The following is a 20,798-nucleotide window of genomic DNA, read 5'->3' as shown; positions in this document are numbered from 1 at the left end:
GATTGAGTAAGAGTATAATCTTGGGTAAAAATCCATGTAAATGAAACTATGATGTAGTCCCAGAGGAACACTAATGGGTTAACTAACACAGTTATTCCTGCTTTATATATATGTAGTACCTGTGTTAGCTAACCTTAGGAGGGTGACTATAATTATTATAAAGTACAAACTTTAAGTATGTGACCATAATAACCATACCTTTATATTAATCTTCATATTAAAATGATGAAGTAAGAAAATGTAAAGCAGATTGTTGAAGTAAGAAAGCCCTGGAAAATACTAATTGAGATATCATGGAAAGAAAAACATTAAAACATAAAGACCTACAAAATGTAGTTCTGTGCCATACATGAACCAGACTCTAGAGGACTTTGTGGCAACATACATGAATCAAGAGAACAATAAATAACTGTGAATTTTACATAGCAGGGTCTCAGACCATACTGGATGGATTGTACACTCCAACTTTGTTCCTCTTAACAGATATTGGGGTTTTTTTGCCCAGATAGGCTTCCCAGTTTCTTTTGTTACATAATTCTATCTTTTAAATACCCCATGATCATTTCTTTTTCCAGTTGCTATGTGATCTCTTCTCTGGGTCAATTTCCTCCACTTTTCCCATTGGCACTTTCTTTCGGGGTATATGATTTCCTTTCTCCTGAATAAGATGTTATCTGTTGAGTACAGAACTATCACAGGGAAGGTGGTCTACTTATATGCCAATTCCCCACAGATTGGAATCATTTCAAGGTCCCACTCTTCTATAACAGATTATTTCACTTCCAACATGGAAGTATGCTTAAGGGGAGATTCCCTCCTACGTAGAATTTTTTTTTTTTTAATATCCTTGCCCTGGTTTCAATCACTCCCTTTACATTCTTTTTAAACCCCTCTTACTGAGAAATGAGAGGAGCTATATTTAATTTTGCTCACCTAAGGTCTTCATAAGGATCCATCAGAATACCCACTTTTATCCCTTTTTCCTTTTCTCTATATATCTTTGCATTTCTAAAGTTAGTCACACAAAATGTATTGTTTGGGTATTGAAAACACATTTTCTGTTTGTATACTTTAAAAAAAAATATTTCTTCTTTTCGGTGAGGCAATTGGAGTTAAGTGACTTGCCAAGGGTCACACAACTAGTAATTGTTAAGTGTCCGAAGCCAAATTTGAACTCCAGTCCTCCTGAATAGAGGGCCAGTGATCTATCTACTGTGCCACCTAGCTGGCCCTGTTTGTATACTTTTTAAAGGAGAAATTTCTGTTTTTCTTGTTTCAACTGAATCTATTTTATCTTTATAATAGTATCTAGAGATGATATAATTATTTATTCTTTTTTTGCTTTTCTATCCATTTTTAATTTTTAATTCTTAATTTTTCTAAATTACATGTAAAGATATTTTTGAGTTCCGAATTTTTCTCCCTCCCTCCCTTCCCTCACCCTTCTCGAGACCAGTAAGCCATTTGATATAGATTATACATTACTGTCATGTTAAATATTTCCACATAATCAGAACAAAAGGAAAAAAAACACAAGAAAGGATAAACAAGAACAATAACAAAAAAGCAACAATTAAAGTGAAAATAGTATGCTTCAGTCTCCATTCAGACTTCATATTTCATTTTATGAATGTAGAGAGCATTTCCTGTTATGTCTTTTGTCATTGTTTTGCATCATTGTATTGCTGAGAAGAGTTAAGTCTATCACAGTTGATCATCACAAAATATTTTTGATACTGTGTACAATGTTCTTTTGGTTCTGCTCATTTCATTCAGCATCAATCCATGTAAGTCTTTCCAGGTTTTCTGAAATCTAACTGCTTATCATTTCTTTCTTCCTTTCTTTCTTTTGTTTTGTTTTGGTTTGAAGGGCAATGAGGGCTAAGTGACTTGTCCAGGGTCACACAGCTAAGTGCCAAGTGTCTGAGGCTGGATTTGAACTCAGGTCCTCCTGAATCCAGGGCCAGTGCTTTATCCACTGTGTCACCTAGCTGCCCCAGTTAATCATTTCTTACAGCAAAATAGTATTCCATTACATTCATAGACCACAACTTGTTTAGCAATTCCCCAGTTGATGGGTGTACCCTCAATTTTCAATTCTTTGCTACCACAAGAATAACACCTATAAATATTTTTGTCCATGTGGGTCCCTTTATTTAGTCTTAGTAGTGGTATTGCTGGGCCAAAGGGCATGTACAGTTTTACAGCCTTTTGGGCATGGTTCCAAATTGCTCTCCAGAATGGCTGAAGCAGTTCACAGCTCCAACAACAGTGCATTAGTGTTCCAATTTTCCCACATCTTCTCCAACATTTATCATTTTCCTTTTTTTGTCACAATAGGCAATTGGATAGGTGTGAGGTGGTACCTCAGAGTAGTTTTAATTTGCATTTCTATAGTCAGTATTAATTGAGAACATTTTTTCATATGGCTGTAGATAATTTTATTTTCATCATCTAAAAACTGCATGTTCATATCCTTTAAGCATTTCTCAATTGGGGAATGACTTGAATTCTTATATATTTTATTCAGTACTCCATATATTTTAGATATGAGGCCTTTATCAGAAACACTGTCTGCAAAAATTGTTTCCCAGCTTTTCTTTTCTTCTAATCTTGTTTGCCTTGGTTTTGTTTCTGCAAAACCTTTTTCATTTAATGTAGTCAAAATGATCCACTCTGCATTTCATAATATTCTCTATCTTTTCTTTGGTCATAAATTCTTCCCCTTTCCACAGTTCTGACAAGTAAACTATTCCTTCCTTATCTAATTTACCTATGGCATCACCCTTTATATCTAGATCTTGTACCCATTTTGGCTTTACTTTGATGTATAGTGTAAGATGTTGGTCTATGCTTAGTTTCTGCCATACTATTTTCCACTTTTGTCAGCATTCTTTGTCAAATAGTGAGTTCTTATGCTGAAAGTTAGAGTCTTTGGGTTTATTAAACAGGAGATTGCTATATTCATTTGCTGCTATGTTTTGTATGCCTAACTTATTCCACTGATCCTCCTTTCTATTACTTAGCCAGTACCAAATAGTTTTGGTGATTACTGCTTTATAGTATAATTTTAGATATATTACAGTTAGACCACCTTCCTTTGCATTTTTTGTTAATTCCCTTGATATTCTTCCATATGAATTTTGTTATTTTTTTTTCTAGCTCTAGGAAATTCTATTTTGGTAGTTTAATTTGTATGGCACTGAATAAGTAATTTGGGTAGAATTGTCTTTTTTCTTAACTTAGCATGACCTAACAATGAGCAATTTATATTTTTCCATTTGTTAAGATCTGATTTTATTTGTGTGAAAAGTGTTTTGTAATTGTGTTCATATAGTTCCTGGGTTTGCCTTGGCAGGTAGATTCCCAAGTATTTTACATTGTCTACAGTTATTTTAAATAGAATTTATCTTTCTATCTCATGCTGCTGGGCTTTTTTGATCAGATAAAGAAATTCTTATGATTTATGTGGGTTTATTTTATATCCTGCAACTTTGCTAAAGTAGTTAATTGTTTCAAGTAGTTTTTTAGTTGATTCTTTAGGGTTCTCTAAGTATACCATCATATTGTCTGCAAAGAGTGATAGTTTTGTTTCATCCTTGCCTATTCTAATTCCTTCAATTTCTTTTTCTTCTCTTATTGCTAAGGCTAACATCCTAGTATATTATTGAATAATTGTAACAATAATGGACATCTTTGTTTCACCCCAATCTCACTGATAATGTCTCTAACTTATTGCCATTGAATATAATGCTTGCTGATGGTTTAAGATAGATACTGCTAGATAGATAGATAAGATAGATCATCTTAAGGAAAGCTCCATTTATTCCTGTGATCTCGTGTGTGTGTGTGTGTGTGTGTGTGTGTGTGTGTGTTTAAATAGGAATGGGTACTATATTTTGTCAAAAGCTTTCTCTGTATCTATTGAGATAATCATATGATTTTGGTAATTTTTGTTATTAATGTGGTCAATTAATTTAATAGTTTTCCTACTATTCAACGAGCCCTATATTCCTGTTATAAATCCTATTTGGTCACAGTATATTATCCTGTTGATGAATTGCTATAATCTCTTTGCTGATATTCTATTTAGAATTTTTGCATCAATATTCATTAGGGTGACTGGTCTATAATTTTCTTTCTCTCTTCGTTCTTCCTGGATTAGGTATCAGCACCATATTTGTTTCATAGAAGGCATTTAGTAGGATTCCTTCTTCATCTAATTTCCCCAATATATTATATAGTGGAATTAATTTTTCTTTAAATGCCTGTAGAATTCACTTGTAAACCCATCCAGTCTTGGAGAATTTTCTTAGGGAGTTCATTGATGGCTTGTGTGAGATTTAAAATTGGATATTAGATCATAAATCTCCCTTACTTAACTTTTCCCTTAATTTATCTCCCAGACTAGTAAATGGAAGAAGCTTTTGGTTTTCTAGATAGACCTTTTATTGTTATGGTAGTCACAAGGTGATGTTGATTAGAAGGATAGGAAAGTAGAAACACAATACAAATCATCAATAGTCTAAGCTTAGTCTATATTCCTTATAAAAACTCACCAAAACCGAAGGCCACCTTTGGAGAGAGAGTGAGAGACCATCTGTGCAGCGCAGTCAGGAGACCAGCAGAGCACGAAAAAGCTCCACGTCCGTTCTCTCCTTGTCTTTTAAGCTCGCACCCCGGAAGTCGAGTGCGTAGCTCATGCCGTTGGTCTCCTCCCCAAAAGGGTGGTCCTTAAGAAAAACTGGCGTCTTTCAGTTATCCTAACCGACTGTTAAAAAACTTTCATATTTTTTTTTTTACCACACTTGTTAATCTATTTTTCTAAAATGTGCTTATTTAAGGATTTTATTTCCTCTTTTGTTAATCTGGGCAGTTTATATTTTTCTAAATATTCATCCATTTCATTTAGATTGTCAAATTTATTGTCATATAGTTGGGCAAAATAGCTCCTAATTATTGCTTTAATTTCTTGTTCATGGTGGTGAGTTCAGCCTTTTCATTTTTGATGTTGGTAATTTGGCTTTCTTCTTTTTTTAAATAAAATTTACCAAAGGACTATTTATTTTATTGGATTTTTCATAGAACCATATAAGTTTCACTAATTATTTCTATAGTTTTCTTACTTTCAACTTTATTAATCTCTCTTTTAATGTTCAGAATTTCCAGTTTGATATTTATTTGGGTATTTAATTTTTTTTTCTAGCTGTTGTAGTTGCATGCCCAATTCATTGATCTCCTTCTCTATTTTATTCATGTAGTCATTTAGAGATAAAAAATTTCCCCAAAGAACTGCTTTAGCTGCCTCCCATGAGTTTGGTATGTTGTCTCATTATTGTCATTCTCTTGGATGAAGTTATTGGTTGTTTCTATGATTTGTTGTTTGAGCCAATCATTCATTAGGGTGAAATTATATAGTTTCCCATTCATTTTTGGTCTCTTTCAATGGCCCTTTATTATACATAATTTTATTTACATCATGATCTGAAAAGGATGCCCTTACTATTAATGCCTTTCTGCATCCTACTATGAGGTTTTTATGACCTAATACATGGTCATTTTTTTGTGTATGTGCCATGTACCAGTGTGAAAAAGGTAAATTCTTTTATATCTCCATTCAGTTTTCTCCAGAGGTCTATAATATTTTCTAAAATTCTATTCACTTCCCTAACTTTTTTTTTAACTTTTTTTGCAGGGCAATGAGGATTAATGACTTGCCCAGGGTTATACAACTAGTAAGTGTCAAGTGTCTGAGGCTGGATTTGAACTCAGGTCCTCCTGAATCCAGGGCTGGTGCTTTATCCACTGTGCCACCTAGCTACCCCCACTTCCCTAACTTATTAATTTTGTGGTTAGATTTATTTAGTTCTGAGATACAGAGGCTGAGGTCTCCCACTATTAGAGTTCTGCTATTTACTGTTTCTCGTAACTCACTTAACTTCTTCTCTAAGAATTTGGATGCTGTACCACTTGGTGCATACATGTTTAGTATTGATATTACTTCATTGTCTATGGTATCTTTTTAGCAAGATGGAGTTTCCTTATTTATCTCTTTTAATTAGGTCAATTGTTGCTTTTGCTCTGAGATAAGGATTATTACCCCTGCTTTTTTTTTTTTACTTCATCTGAAGCATAATATATTCTGCTTCAGCCTTTTACCTTTACTCTGTGTGTATCTCTCTGCTTTAAATGTGTTTCTTGTAAACAACATATTGTAGGATTCTGTTTTTTAATCCACTCTACTGTTTCCATTTTATATGTGAGTTTATCCCTTTATCTCATTTACATTCAGTTATGATTACTAACTGTGTATTTCCCTGCATCCTATTTTCTCCCTATTTTGTATTTTCTCTTTCTTTTTCCTCTTTCCTTTCTCACTAGTGCTTTGTTTCTGGCCACATCAGTCTACCCTCCTTTCTATCACCCCCACCTCCTTTTTTGTCCTTTCCCCTTTCCCCTCCTAGTTTTACTCCCACTTCTATCTGCACCCCACCCCTTTTTCCCTTTCCCCTTTTACTTCCCTATAAGGTAAGATAAATTTTTATGCTCATTTAAGTGCATATGTTATTCCCTTTTTGAGCCAAATCAGATGAGAGTAAGGTCAAAACAATACTCACCCCTCCATTCTTTCCCTCTATTGTAATAGGTCTTTTGTGTCTCTTTATGTGATGTGATTTACCCCATTCTTCCTTCCCTTTCCTCTTTTCCAATATCATCCTTTTTGGTTTCCCTTTACGTTTTTTTTTTTAATATCATCACATCAGAATCCACTTATACCCATACCTTCTGTTAGTGTGTACTTCCTTCTATCTCCCTTAATAAAGATACAGTTCTCAAGATTTACAAGTATCTTCTTCCCAACATTTTTTTCCCCTTTTCCCCTTTTCATGTGTCTCTTGAGTGTTGTATTTGTAGATTGAATTTTCTGTTCAGTTCTGGAATTTTCATTAAGAAATTTTCAAAGTCTCCTATTTTATTGAATTCCCATATTTTCCCCTGAAAGATTATGCATACTTTTGCTGGGTAGTACATTCTTGGTTGGAATTCCAGTCCCTTTGACTTCCAGAATATAATATTGCAAGCCCTTTTATTCTTTAATTTTGAAGCGGCCAGGTCCTGTGTAATTCTTATTGTTCCTTCTTGATATTTACACTGTTTCTTTCTGGTCCTTGCAATATTTTTTCCAATACTTTATAGTTCCGGAATTTAGCCACAATATTCCTTGGCATTTTCTTTTTGGGTTTTTTTTCAGGAGTTGATTGGTAGATTCTTTCAATGACTGAGTTTTTCTCTCATTGTAAGACATTGGGAAATGTTCTTATTAATAATGTCCTAAAATTTGCTGTCTAGGCTCTTCTTTTGGTTATGGTCCTCAGGTAATCTGATTATTGTAATATTGTCCCTCTTGGATGTATTTTCCAGGTCTGTTGTTTTGTATAAAGAGTTATTTTATGTTGTCTTTTACTTTTATATTCTTTTGATTCTGTTTTACCTCTTCCTGTTGTCTTCTTGAGTCATTCAATCTGGTCAATTCTGATTCTTAGGTAATGATTTTCCCTAGTCAGCTTTTGTGCCTCCTTTTCCATTTGTCCATTTGGATCTTTTAATATATTATGTTCTTTTTTGAAGCTATTTGACTTTCTCTTGAATAACTATCATTTACTTTCCCAATTTTTCTTTTACTTCTCTTATTTGGTTTATAAAATCCTTTTTGAGCTCTTCCAGGAGGGCTTTTTGGTCTCAAGACCAATTCTTCTTCCCCTTTAAGGCTTCATATGTAGGAGTTTTATCATTGTTGTCCTCCTCTGACTTTGTTTTGATCCTGCCTGTCACCATTGTAATAAATAAAATGTTCTTAAGAGTTATAAGTATCATCATCCCTTGTAGGAACATAAATAATTTAAACTTTAAAAAATCCCTTCTGATTTTATTTTCATTTTTATCATTTTATGCTTCTTTTGAGTCTTGTATTTGAAAGTCAAATTTTGTATTCAGGTCTGGTCTTTTCATCAAGAATGCCAGAAAGAGGGGCAGCTGGGTGGCACAGTGGATAGAGCACTGGCCCTGGAGTCAGGAGGACCTGAGTTCCAATTCTGCCTCAGACATTTGACACTTACTAGCTTGCCTAACCAAAAACCAAAAACCAAAAACCAAAATAAAACAAAACAAGAATGCCAGAAAGTCATCTTTTTCATTGAATACCCCTTTCCCCCTTAAGTGATTTGGGTAGGTGATTCTTGTTTGTAATCCCCAATACTTTGTCCTCTGAAATATCATATTCCAAACCCTCTGGTCCTTTAATATCCAAGCTGCTAAATCTTGTGTGATCCTGACTGTGTGCTTCATGATAATTGAATTGTTTCTTTCTGGCTGCTTGCAATATTTTCTCCTTGACCTGGGAGATCTGAAATTTGATGATAATATTCCTGAAAGTTTTCATTCTGGGATCTCTTTCAGGAGGTTAGCAGTGGATTCTTTCAGTTTCTATTTTACCTTTTGGTTCTAGAATATCAGGGCAATATTTCTTGAAAACTTCTTGAAAGATAATGTCTAGAATTTTTTTTATCATCTCTCCTGGATCTATTTTCTAAGTCAGATTTTCTTCCAATGAAATATTTCTTTTTTAGCTTTATTTAGAATTTTATTTTCCCCCACAAATTACATGTAAAAACAAATTTTAACACTGATTTTTTTTTGGTTAGGTAATTGGGGTTAAGTGACTTGTCCAGCATCACACAGCTAGTAAGTGTTAAATGTCTGAGGCCAGATTTGAACTCAGGTCCTCCTGAATCCAGGGCTGGTGTTCTATCCACTGTGTCACCCAGCTGCCCCTAACATTGATTTTTAAAATGTTGAGTTCCAAATTCTCTTCCTCCCTCCCTCTCTATGCATCCTTAGGAACTAAAGCAATTCTTTGTAAGTTATACATGTGTAGTCATGTAAAACACTTCCACATTAGTCAGGCTGTGAAAGAAAACAGGCAAACATCTTTAGAAAAGGGAACAAGCAAAAAAATTATACTTCCATATGTATTCAGGTACCATCATTTCTTTCTCTGTAGATGGATTTCATTTTTCATAAGTCCTTAAGAGTTGTCTTGAATAATTGTATTGCTTAAAATACCTAAGTCTTTCCAAGAAGATCATCTTACACTATTGCTGTTATTTTATATAGAGAACATTTCACTTTACATCAGGTCATGTATGTCTTTCCAGGTTTTTCTGATAGCATCCCTTCCTTCCTTCCTTCCTTCCTTCCTTCCTTCCTTCCTTCCTTCCTTCCTTCCTTCCTTCCTTCCTTCCTTCCTTCCTTCCTTCCTTCCTTCCTTCTAGTTCAATATTTTGTTATTTTGCAGTCACATATAAGGATAGTTTTCGACATTTGTTTTCATAGGATTTCTTGTTCCAAATTTTTTCCCACACTCTCTTCCCTCCCACCTTCCAAAAATGGAAAGTAATCCAATATAGTTTATATATGATGCAATCACATTGTAAAGAAAAAATTATTAACTAGCTAATCTTAATCTGAAAATATTTATAACTGTACTTATATGAAAAATTATATCTATATGAAAAATTATAAGTTTAGAAAAATTATAATTGGCTTGTAAATCCCACTAGAGTCACCATTCAAATGTAAGAATATTTTAACTGCTTAGCCTAATTTGGGGGTACTAAACTGACTGCAAGGCCTAATATAACTGAAGGACTAATCTGGGGAGTTTAGACTGGCTGACTATCTAATTGCTATTAATTTAATATGGGCCATTTGAAATTTTTCTCCACACTGCTCCACTCCTAAATTAATAAGCAAAAGATTAAGAAGCCTCTTAATTAATTAATCAAAGCAGAATTTATTTATAAAAATCAATGTAAATGATAAGGGTTAAGAAATGCAAATTATACAACCTGTCTGCTGTTAATATAATAAGGGCCATTGCTGCTTCTTGCCTTAGGGTATGCTCCAGCTTTCTTCAACTTTTACTCCTTCACTTCAATTCTGCTTTCACTGCTCCACTCCTTTCTTCTAACTCTAAGCCCCTTTCACTTTGTCTACCCCCCTGAAAAGCCCTCTAAATTTTCCTTTCTGTACTACTGTGCTGAACCCCTGTGTTTCTCTCTTACTGATCTCTCCTTCTGTTCTCCTAGTGATCCAGAGTCCCCGCTTTGTCTGTCCTCCCTTCCTGTCTTCTTAATCTTCTGGCTTCCCTGCATCCTCCTAGTCCTCTGGCATTGCACCCTCCACTGTCTCGCTCCCCTGTATATATGATCCTTCTCTCCCCTCAAACCTTGTGCTCTCTGCACCCCCACCCCCACCCCAAGCTAATCTGCTGGCCGAACTAGGGCTGTGCTCAGCAGGGCTCAAGGGGTCGTGCACCCTGCTGTGCACCTGGGACCTCTGCACAGGCTATGCTAGGACTTGGGATGACAAGCCTGGGATCTCTGGGGCAGCTGTCTCAGGGCATAGGGAGCCGGGACTTTTTTTTCCCCCCAGCCATCTGACCTGGCATCCTGAAAAGCCCACTGTGCTTTTTTGGCTCAGCTGAAGTGGAGCCAGCCCCTCACACAGAAAAAACCCCTGAGAGCCTAAGGCTTTTTAATGTCAGCCTAAAGGCAGGGTCCCCAAATCAAAATAAATTTCGACAACATTAAACACATCTCTGCATTAGTCATATTGTGAAAGAAGAGTCAGAGCATAAGGGAAAAACCTCAAAAAAGAAGGAAAAAAAGAAACCCCAAAGTAGAAACAGCATAGCTCATTCTGCATTCATAATCCACAGTTCTTTTTTCTGGATATTGAGAATATTTTCTATCATTAGTTCTTTGAAATTGTTTTGGACAATTGCATTGCTAAAAAGAGCCAAGTCTATCACCATTGTTCATCACACAATATTGCTGTTACTGTGTACAATGTTTTCCTGGTTCTGCTCCTCTCAGTCAGCATCAGTTCATGTAAGTCCTTCCAGGTTTCTCTGAAATCCTCCTGCTCATCATTACTTTTCTCATTGATTTTTTAAAACTTTGTGCTCCAAATTTTCTTCCTCCCTCCCTCCTCATCCCTGTGAGATTTAAAATTGGATATAAGAACATTAAACTCCCCCTTTAACTTTTCCCTTATATATCTCCCAGACCACTAAGAAAAAGAAGCCTCTGAACTTTAATCAGTGAGGGATTAGCTTTTATTGTTTAGAAATTAATTAGACAACAAACAGGTGATACCGATTAGGGAAATAGGAAAGTAGAAATACAAATGAATAATCCTAGATCTAAGCTTAGTCTATATTCTTTTATAAAACTCACCAAATGCCAAAACTGCCTGCCAGGCCGAGAACCAGAGCCAATCACCAAAACGCTCCGTCACCACTAAACTGAGAAGCCAGAGTGTGCGAGACCGAGAGCAGAGAGTGAATTTCCATTCTACTCCCCTTTTTAAATTGGCATCCCAGAAGTACGGCATGCTTGGCCACGCTCTCTGGGCAGCAGCAGGCACATGGCCATTCGTCTTCTCTCCAAAAGGGTGGTTCTTCAAAAGCCGCTTCAGTAGCATATACTCAACTCTCAAATGATTAAGCTAAAACTTCTGTTTTTTACCACATCCCTCTCTATGAAATCCAAAAATTCAATATAAGCCATACATGTGGAGTTATGCCAAACATCTTCTCATTAGTCAGATTGTGAAAGAAAATAGAAAAAATACCTTTAGAAAGAGGAGTTAATAAATAAAATCATACTTCAATCTCCATTCAGATACCATCAGTTGTTCCTCTGTTGATAGTTTGCATTTTTCATGCATCCTTCTGAGATCATCCTGCTCATCATTTCTTTCAGTTACCATTGCTAAGTGGATTATCCTCCATCTTATTCCTTCCCCTTGATATTTACTCTATTTTCTATCTTCCTTTACCCTAACCCTCCTCAGAGCTGTTTTGCTTTTTACCGCCCCCTCCCCCAATCTGTCCTCACTTCCTTCACCTCTCCCCCTCCCATGTCTTTCCCCTCCCATTTTCCCTCAGGGCACAATATATTACTATACCCACTTGAGTGTGTATGTTATAATCCTTTGGCCATAGTTCCTAACTGCTCTACAGAATATTTAAATCAGTTTACAACTTTACCAAGAGTGTATTAATGTCTCATTTTCTCCATATCCTGTACAAAATTTGTCATTTCCTTCTGCTTTTCTATTATCCAATCTAGTAGGTATGAGGTAGTACCCAGAATTTTTTTTACCTTAATCTCTCTAATCCATAGTGAGTTAGAGCATTTTTCCACATATGGCTATAGGTAGCTTTGAATATTTCTTTTCTTTCAATAAAAATATTTTATTTTTTTCCAGTTACATGTAAGCATAATTTTCAATACTTGTTTTCATTGGATTTTAGTTCCAAATTTTTCTCCCACCTTCTCCTCTCTCCTCCCTAAGACATAAAGCAATCTGATATAGTGTATATATGTAAAATCCCATTAAACATATTTCTGTAGTAGTCACATTGTGAAAGAAGAATCAGATCACAAGGGAAAAAAAAAACTTCAAAAAAGAAGGAAAAAAAAACAAAACTAGAAACAGTATGGTTCAATCTGCTTTCATAATCCATACTTCTTTTTTTCTGGATGTTAAGAACATTTTCTATCAGGAGTCCTTTGAAATTGTTTTGGATCATTGCACTGCTGAGAAGAGCCACATCTATCACCATTGTTTATCACTCAGTATTTCTAATACTGTGTAAAATGTTCTCCTGCTTCTGCTCCTCTCACTTAGCATCAGTTCATTTAAGTCTTTCCAGGTTTCTCTTCGCTCCTCCTACTCATTGTTTCTTACAGCACAATAGTATTCCATTACATTCATTTACCAAAACTTGTTTAACCATTTCCCAAATGAAGGGCATTCCATCGATTTCCAATTCTCTGCCACCACAAAGAGAGCTACTATAAATATTTTTGTACATGTGTGTCCTTTTCCCTCCTCTATGATCTCTTTGGGATATAGAACTAGCAGTGGTACCACTGGGTCAAAGGGTATGAACAGTACTATAGCCCTTTGGGCATAGTTCCAAATTTTTCTCCAGAATGGTTGGATCAGTTCACAGCTTTGATTATTTCATCTGAAAACTTCATGTCTTTTGGTCATATATTAATTGGGGAATGGCTCTTATTTTAACAAATTTGACTCAGTTCTCTATGTGTTTGAGAATTGAGACCTATCAGACAAATTTGGTTCAATTTTTTTTCCCCACAGTTACTATTGCTAACTGTATTTCCCTCTATCCTATTCCATCCCCAAGATATTTATTTTCTATCTTCTTTGACCCTATCTTTCCTTGAAAGTGTTTTGCTTCTGACTTCCCCCTTCCCCAATCTGCTCTCCCTTCTTTCATCCCTCTCCCATTATCCCCTTCCCCTCTTTCAGGAGGTGAACAGTCAATTTTTTCAATTTCTATTTTAACCTCTGTTTCTAGATGATTGGGGACATTTTTCTTAATAACTTTTTGAAAGATACCTAGGAATTTTTTTTTTTTTTTGGATCATGACTCTCAGGTATTCCAATAATTTTTAAATTTATCACTCCTGGAGCTATTTTCCAGGTCACATGTTTTTTCAGTGAAATATTTCACATCACCATCCATTTTTTTCATTCTTTTTTTTTTTTTGTGAGGCAATTGGGGTTAAGTGACTTATCCAGGGTCACACAGCTAATAAGTGTTAAGTATCTGAGGACAGATTTGAACTCAGGTCCTCCTGAGTCCAGGGCCAGTGCTTTATCCACTGTACCACCTAGGTGCCCCATTTTTTCATTCTTTTGGTTTTATTCTATTGTTTCTTGATTTCTCATAAAGTCACTAGCTTTCATTTTCTCAATTCTAATTTTTAAGGAATACTTTTCTGAACTTTTTAACCTCTTTTTTCTTTTCTTTTTTTTACATATAAGGTATTTTATTTTTTCCGTTACACGTAAAGATAGTTCTCAACTTTTGTTTATACAAGCTTTACAATTTCAGATTTTTCTCCCTCCCTCCCCTCCCTCCCCCCTCCCCTAGACAGCAGGTAATCTGATATAGGTTATATCTATATATCTCTATACATATACATATATAGATATATATCTATACACACACATATATATATCCATAATAACATTAATCCTATTTCTGCATTAATCCTGTTATAAGAGAAAAAATCAGGGCAGTAATGCAAAACCTCAAAATAGAAAAAAAAACCACAACAGCACCCAAAACAAAAGAAATACTATGGTTCAATCAGCATCTATACTCCACAGTTCTTCTTTTTTTTTTCTTGGATTTGGAGATCCTCTTCTATCATAAGTTCCCTGGAACTCTTCTGTACCATTGCATTGGTGAGAAGAATATAGTCCATCACAGTAGGTCAACACTCAATGTTGATGATACTTTGTACAATGTTCTTCTGGTTCTGCTCATCTCACTCATCATCAGCTCATGTAAGACCCTCCAGGTTTCTCTGAACTCCTCCTGCTCATCATTTCTTACAGCACAATAGTATTCCATTGTATTCATATACCACAACTTGTCCAGCCATTCCCCAATTGATGGGCACCTCCTCAACTTCCAATTCCTTGCTACCACGTAAAGAGCAGCTATAAATATTTTTGTACATGTGGGTCCCTTTCCCCTTTCCATGATTTCTTTGGGAAAAAGACCTAAAAGTGGAATTGCTGGGTCAAAGGGTCTGCACAGCTTTATCCCCCTTTGGGCATAATTCCAAATTGCTCTCCAGAATGGTTGGATCAGCTCACAGCTCCACCAACCATGAATTAGTGTTCCAATTTTCCCACAGCTTCTCCAACATTTATTATCTTCTTTTTTTGTCATTTTAGCCAATCTGATAGGTGTCAGCTGGTACCTCAGAGTTGTTTTAATTTGCATCTCTCTAATCATTAGAGATTTAGAGCATTTTTTCATATGGGAATAGATAGCTTTGGTTTCTTCATCAGAAAACTGCCTGTTCATATCCTTTGACCATTTCTCAATTGGGGAATGACTTGGATTCTTATAAATTTGATTTAGTTCCCTATATATTTTAGAGATGAGGCCTTTATCAGAAGTACTGGCCTCAAAAATTGTTTCCCAGCTTTCTGCCTCCCTTCCAATTTTGGATGCATTGCTTCTGTTTGTACAAACATTTTTTAATTTAATATAATCAAAATCATCCATTTTGCATTTTATAATATACTCTATCTCTTGTTTGGTCAAAAACTGTTTTCCTTTCCAAAGATCTGATAGGTACACTATTCCTTTCTCTCCTAATTTACCTATGGTATCACCTCTTATGTCTAAATCGTGTATCCATTTTGACCTTATTTTAGTATAAGGTGTAAGATGTTGGTCTACGCCTAATTTCTGCCATACTATCTTCCAGTTTTCCCAGCAGTTTTTGTCAAATACTGAGTTCCTATCCCAGAAGCTGGAGTCTTTGGGTTTATCAAACACTACATTACTAGTGTCATTTACTACTGCATTTCCTGAGCCTAGCCTATTCCATTGATCTACCACTCTATTTTTTAGCCAGTACCAGATAGTTTTGATGACTGCTGCTTTATAGTAAAGCTCCAGGTTTGGTACCGCTAACCCACCTTCCTGTGAATTTTTTTTTCATTATTTCCCTGGACATTCTTGATTTTTTTGTTTTTCCAGATGAATTTTGTTATTATTTTTTCTAGCTGTATAAAATAATTTTTAGGTAGTCTGATTGGTATGGCACTGAATAAGTAAATTAATTTAGGCAGTATTGTCATTTTTACTATATTAGCTCTGCCTATCCATGAGCAATTGATATCTTTCCAATTATTTAGATCTGATTTGATTTGTGTGAAGAGTGTTTGGTAGTTGTGTTCATAGAGTTCCTGGGTTTGTCTTGGCAAGTAGACTCCCAAGTATTTTATATTATCTACCATTACTTTAAATGGAATTTCTCTTTCTATCTCTTGCTGCTGGACTTTGTTGGTCATGTATAGAAACGCTGATGATTTATGTGGATTTATTTTATATCCTGCTACTTTGCTAAAGTTGTTAATTGTTTCAAGTAATTTTTGAGTTGATTCTCGAGGATTCCTTAAGTATACCATCATATCATCTGCAAAGAGTGATAGTTTTGTTTCCTCCTTGCCTATTCTAATTCCTTTAATTCCTTTCTCTTCTCTGATTGCTAAAGCTAACATTTCTAGAACAATATTAAATAATAGGGGTGATAATGGACATCCCTGTTTCACCCCTGATCTTATTGGGAAGGCCTCTAATTTATCTCCATTGCATATAATACTTGCTGATGGCTTTAGGTAGATACTGTTTATTATTCTAAGGAAAGCTCCTCCTATTCCTAAACTCTCTAGTTTAACCTCTTTTTTCTATTTGCCTAATTCCACATTTTTAAGGAGTTATTGTTTTCTTTAGTGAATTTTTGTGTCTCCTTTTCCATTTGACCAATATTTCATTTTAAGGCATTCTTTTCTATATTGTTTTCTTGTATGTCTTTTACCATTTAGCCTAGTCTGGTTTTGAGGATATTATTTTCTTCAGTATTGTTTTTGTGTGTCCTTAGGTAAGCTGTTAACTCTTTTATCCATTATTTTCTTGCATCACTTTTATTTCTTTTCCCATTTTCCTCTACCTCTTACTTGATTTTCAAAGTCCTGTTTGAGCCCTTCTATAGCCTGAGACCAATTCATATTTTCCTTAGAGGCTTTTGATTTAGGAACTTTGATTTTGTTCAACCATTCCCCAATTGGTGAGCATCCCATCAATTTCCAATTCTTTTATGTGTCTCCTCCAAACCTCTCAAAATACCTTTAAATAATGCAATAAGATCCCTGGATCAGCAGGGGCAGAGTGCTTGTGGTCACTAAAAGACCAGAGTCACTGTCTTTCCTCTTCCATCTTGGATCCTGGTGATATTTTTTCCTTTCTTTTGTTTATGCTTATTTTGTTTCTGCAGTATTCTGATAATGATTCTTTCTGTGGGGCTGCTTAACATGTTTCTCTCTTATTCAATATCAATCTTTTTTTATTAATTGATGATTAAACTCACTTTTGTAGAAAGTATTATTTGGGGCTGCATCTTGAGCACTTTTGCCTTTTGTAATATATTATTCCCTTCTTTTATTTTTGGTGGTGGTAAAATGACCTTTATTTATTCAAATTTCATTTCTTTATATTTAAAAGTCCTCCCCCCATTTGCAGAAATTCTTGCTTGACCTTGAAATTGTTACATAAAATAACCCTCTGTCTTGGAGTTTGAAGCATGAGTTTTTATCTAAAGGGAACCTGTAGGTTCTTTTAAGTGCCTTGCTTCCAGTATTCAGAAAGTCTGGGCAGTTTTCTTATATGAGTTCTTATATTATGATATTCAGGATTTTAAACTTGTTTTATTCTTTCTGGAATTTGTCTCTAAAAATACTGCCTCATCAATGACTACACCAATGACTTTTGATTGAATTGAGATCATGTGGTCTTTTAGCTTTAAAAAAAAAGTGTTTCCTTTCTAGATTTTGCTGGGTTTTGTTATATTGGTATACCCAGTTTATTCTTCTTTCAATTACCTGGAGTGACTCACCATTATAGATTTAAGATTTACTATTCTGCCACATTTTTCTATTGTTCAGGTTATAAATTCTGTTATTTGTTCTAACCTCTTAGGATTCTAATTCATTTTAAAAAATTATTCTGGAATATTTTGCTGTGTTCCCACCTTCTCTTGGAAATCCACATGGTTGTTTCTTCCGATATTAATCAATTATTTTTTGCTCTAATATTTATTAACAATGTTTTGAATGTTTAAAGAATTTACTGTTTTTTGTTTGAATATTGATTTACAGAGTTAGCTATTTTGTTACTTATTTTCTCTTCTTTTGGCTCTTTTTTCTGTGTTTTCATCTACTTCTGCTCTCTCTATTTTTTCTTTTATTTCTCTGTCATTCACTTTGACTCTTTCTTTGATTATACAGAGGTATTCCCTAGAGACTCAAAAGAAATATCATCTTTGTCTCTGATGATTCTGAGGAATTTTTCTTTTTTTTTTCTTTTTTTTTAATGTATGAGGTATTTTATTTTTTCCGTTACACGTAAAGATAGTTCTCAACTTTTGTTTATACATGCTTTACAATTTCAGATTTTTCTCCCTCCCTCCCCTCCCTCCCCCCTCCCCTAGACAGCAGGTAATCTGATATAGGTTATATCTATATATCTCTATACATATACATATATATATACACACATATATATATATACACATAATAACATTAATCCTATTTCTGCATTAATCCTGTTACAAGAGAAAGAATCAGAGCAGTGATGCAAAACCTCAAAATAGAAAAAAAAAACAACAGCACCCAAAACAAAAGAAATAGTATGGTTCAATCAGCATCTATACTCCACAGTTCTTTCTTTCTTTTTTTTTTTTTCTTGGATTTGGAGATCCTCTTCTATCATGAGTTCCCTGGAACTCTTCTGTACCATTGCATTGGTGAGAAGAATATAGTCCATCACAGTAGGTCAACACTCAATGTTGATGATACTGTGTACAATATTCTTCTGGTTCTGCTCATCTCACTCATCATCATCTCACGTAAGACCCTCCAGGTTTCTCTGAACTCTTCCTGCTCATCATTTCTTACAGCACAATAGTATTCCATTGTATTCATATACCACAACTTGTCCAGCCATTCCCCAATTGATGGGCACCCCCTCAACTTCCAATTCCTTGCTACCACGTAAAGAGCAGCTATAAATATTTTTGTACATGTGGGTCCCTTTCCCCCTTCCATGATTTCTTTGGGCAAAAGACCTAAAAGTGGGATTGCTGGGTCAAAGGGTATGCACAGCGTTATCCCCCTTTGGGCAAAATTCCAAATTGCTCTCCAGAATGGTTGGATCAGCTCACAGTTCCACCAACAATGCATTAGTGTTCCAATTTTCCCACAGCTTCTCCAACATTTATTATCTTCCTTTTTTGTCATTTTAGCCAATCTGATAGGTGTCAGGTGGTACCTCAGAGTTGTTTTAATTTGCATCTCTCTAATCATTAGAGATTTAGAGCATTTTTTCATATGGGAATAGATAGCTTTGGTTTCTTCATCAGAAAACTGCCTGTTCATATCCTTTGACCATTTCTCAATTGGGGAATGACTTGGATTCTTATAAATTTGATTTAATTCCCTATATATTTTAGAGATGAGGCCTTTATCAGAAGTACTGGCCTCAAAAATTGTTTCCCAGCTTTCTGCCTCCCTTCCAATTTTGGATGCATTGCTTCTGTTTGTACAAACATTTTTTAATTTAATATAATCAAAATCATCCATTTTGCATTTTATAATATACTCTATCTCTTGTTTGGTCAAAAACTGTTTTCCTTTCCAAAGATCTGATAGGTACACTATTCCTTTCTCTCCTAATTTACCTATGGTATCACCTCTTATGTCTAAATTGTGTATCCATTTTGACCTTATTTTAGTATAAGGTGTAAGATGTTGGTCTACGCCTAATTTCTGCCATACTATCTTCCAGTTTTCCCAGCAGTTTTTGTCAAATACTGAGTTCCTATCCCAGAAGCTGGAGTCTTTGGGTTTATCAAGCACTACATTACTAGTGTCATTTACTACTGCATTTCCTGAGCCTAGCCTATTCCATTGATCTACCACTCTATTTTCTAGCCAGTACCAGATAGTTTTGATGACTGCTGCTTTATAGTAAAGCTCCAGGTTTGGTACCGCTAACCCACCTTCCTGTGAATTTTTTTTTTCATTATTTCCCTAGACATTCTTGATTTTTTTGTTTTTCCAGATGAATTTTGTTATTATTTTTTCTAGCTGTATAAAATAATTTTTAGGTAGTCTGATTGGTATGGCACTGAATAAGTAAATTAATTTAGGCAGTATTGTCATTTTTACTATATTAGCTCTGCCTATCCATGAGCAATTGATATCTTTCCAATTATTTAGATCTGATTTGATTTGTGTGAAGAGTGTTTGGTAGTTGTGTTCATAGAGTTCCTGGGTTTGTCTTGGCAAGTAGACTCCCAAGTATTTTATATTATCTACCATTACTTTAAATGGAATTTCTCTTTCTATCTCTTGCTGCTGGACTTTGTTGGTCATGTATAGAAACGCTGATGACTTATGTGGATTTATTTTATATCCTGCTACTTTGCTAAAGTTGTTAATTGTTTCAAGTAATTTTTGAGTTGATTCTCGAGGATTCCTTAAGTATACCATCATATCATCTGCAAAGAGTGATAGTTTTGTTTCCTCCTTGCCTATTCTAATTCCTTTAATTCCTTTCTCTTCTCTGATTGCTAAAGCTAACATTTCTAGAACAATATTAAATAATAGGGGTGATAATGGACATCCCTGTTTCACCCCTGATCTTATTGGGAAGGCCTCTAATTTATCTCCATTGCATATAATACTTGCTGATGGCTTTAGGTAGATACTGTTTATTATTCTAAGGAAAGCTCCTCCTATTCCTAAACTCTCTAGTGTTTTTATTAGGAATGGGTGCTGTACTTTGTCAAAAGCTTTCTCTGCATCTATTGAAATAATCATATGATTTTGTTTGGTTTTCTTATTGATGTGGTTGATTATGTTAATAGTTTTCCTAATGTTGAACCAGCCCTGCATTCCTGGTATAAATCCCACCTGGTCATAGTGTATTATCCTGGTGATCACTTGCTGTAATCTCCTTGCTAATATCTTATTTAAGATTTTAGCATCAATATTCATTAGGGAAATTGGTCTATAATTTTCTTTCTCTGTTTTTGCTTTGCCTGGTTTTG

General features: G+C 35.0%; 1 protein-coding gene across 1 annotated transcript in view; it reads right to left on the bottom strand.

Moving 5' to 3' along the window:
- Window positions 1-11,547, bottom strand: part of LOC122755171 (V-type proton ATPase subunit C 2-like) — a 193,562-nt gene extending 182,015 nt beyond the window's left edge. Inside the window, 1 exon segment of the mRNA XM_044003512.1 lies at window positions 11,346-11,547. Coding sequence (XP_043859447.1) covers window positions 11,346-11,547 — 202 coding nt within the window.
- Window positions 11,548-20,798: the final 9,251 nt, after the last annotated feature.

Source organism: Dromiciops gliroides, chromosome 4 (assembly GCF_019393635.1).
Source record: "Dromiciops gliroides isolate mDroGli1 chromosome 4, mDroGli1.pri, whole genome shotgun sequence".
Lineage (NCBI taxonomy): Eukaryota > Metazoa > Chordata > Mammalia > Microbiotheria > Microbiotheriidae > Dromiciops > Dromiciops gliroides.
This window is presented reverse-complemented; position numbering and strand designations above follow the sequence as displayed.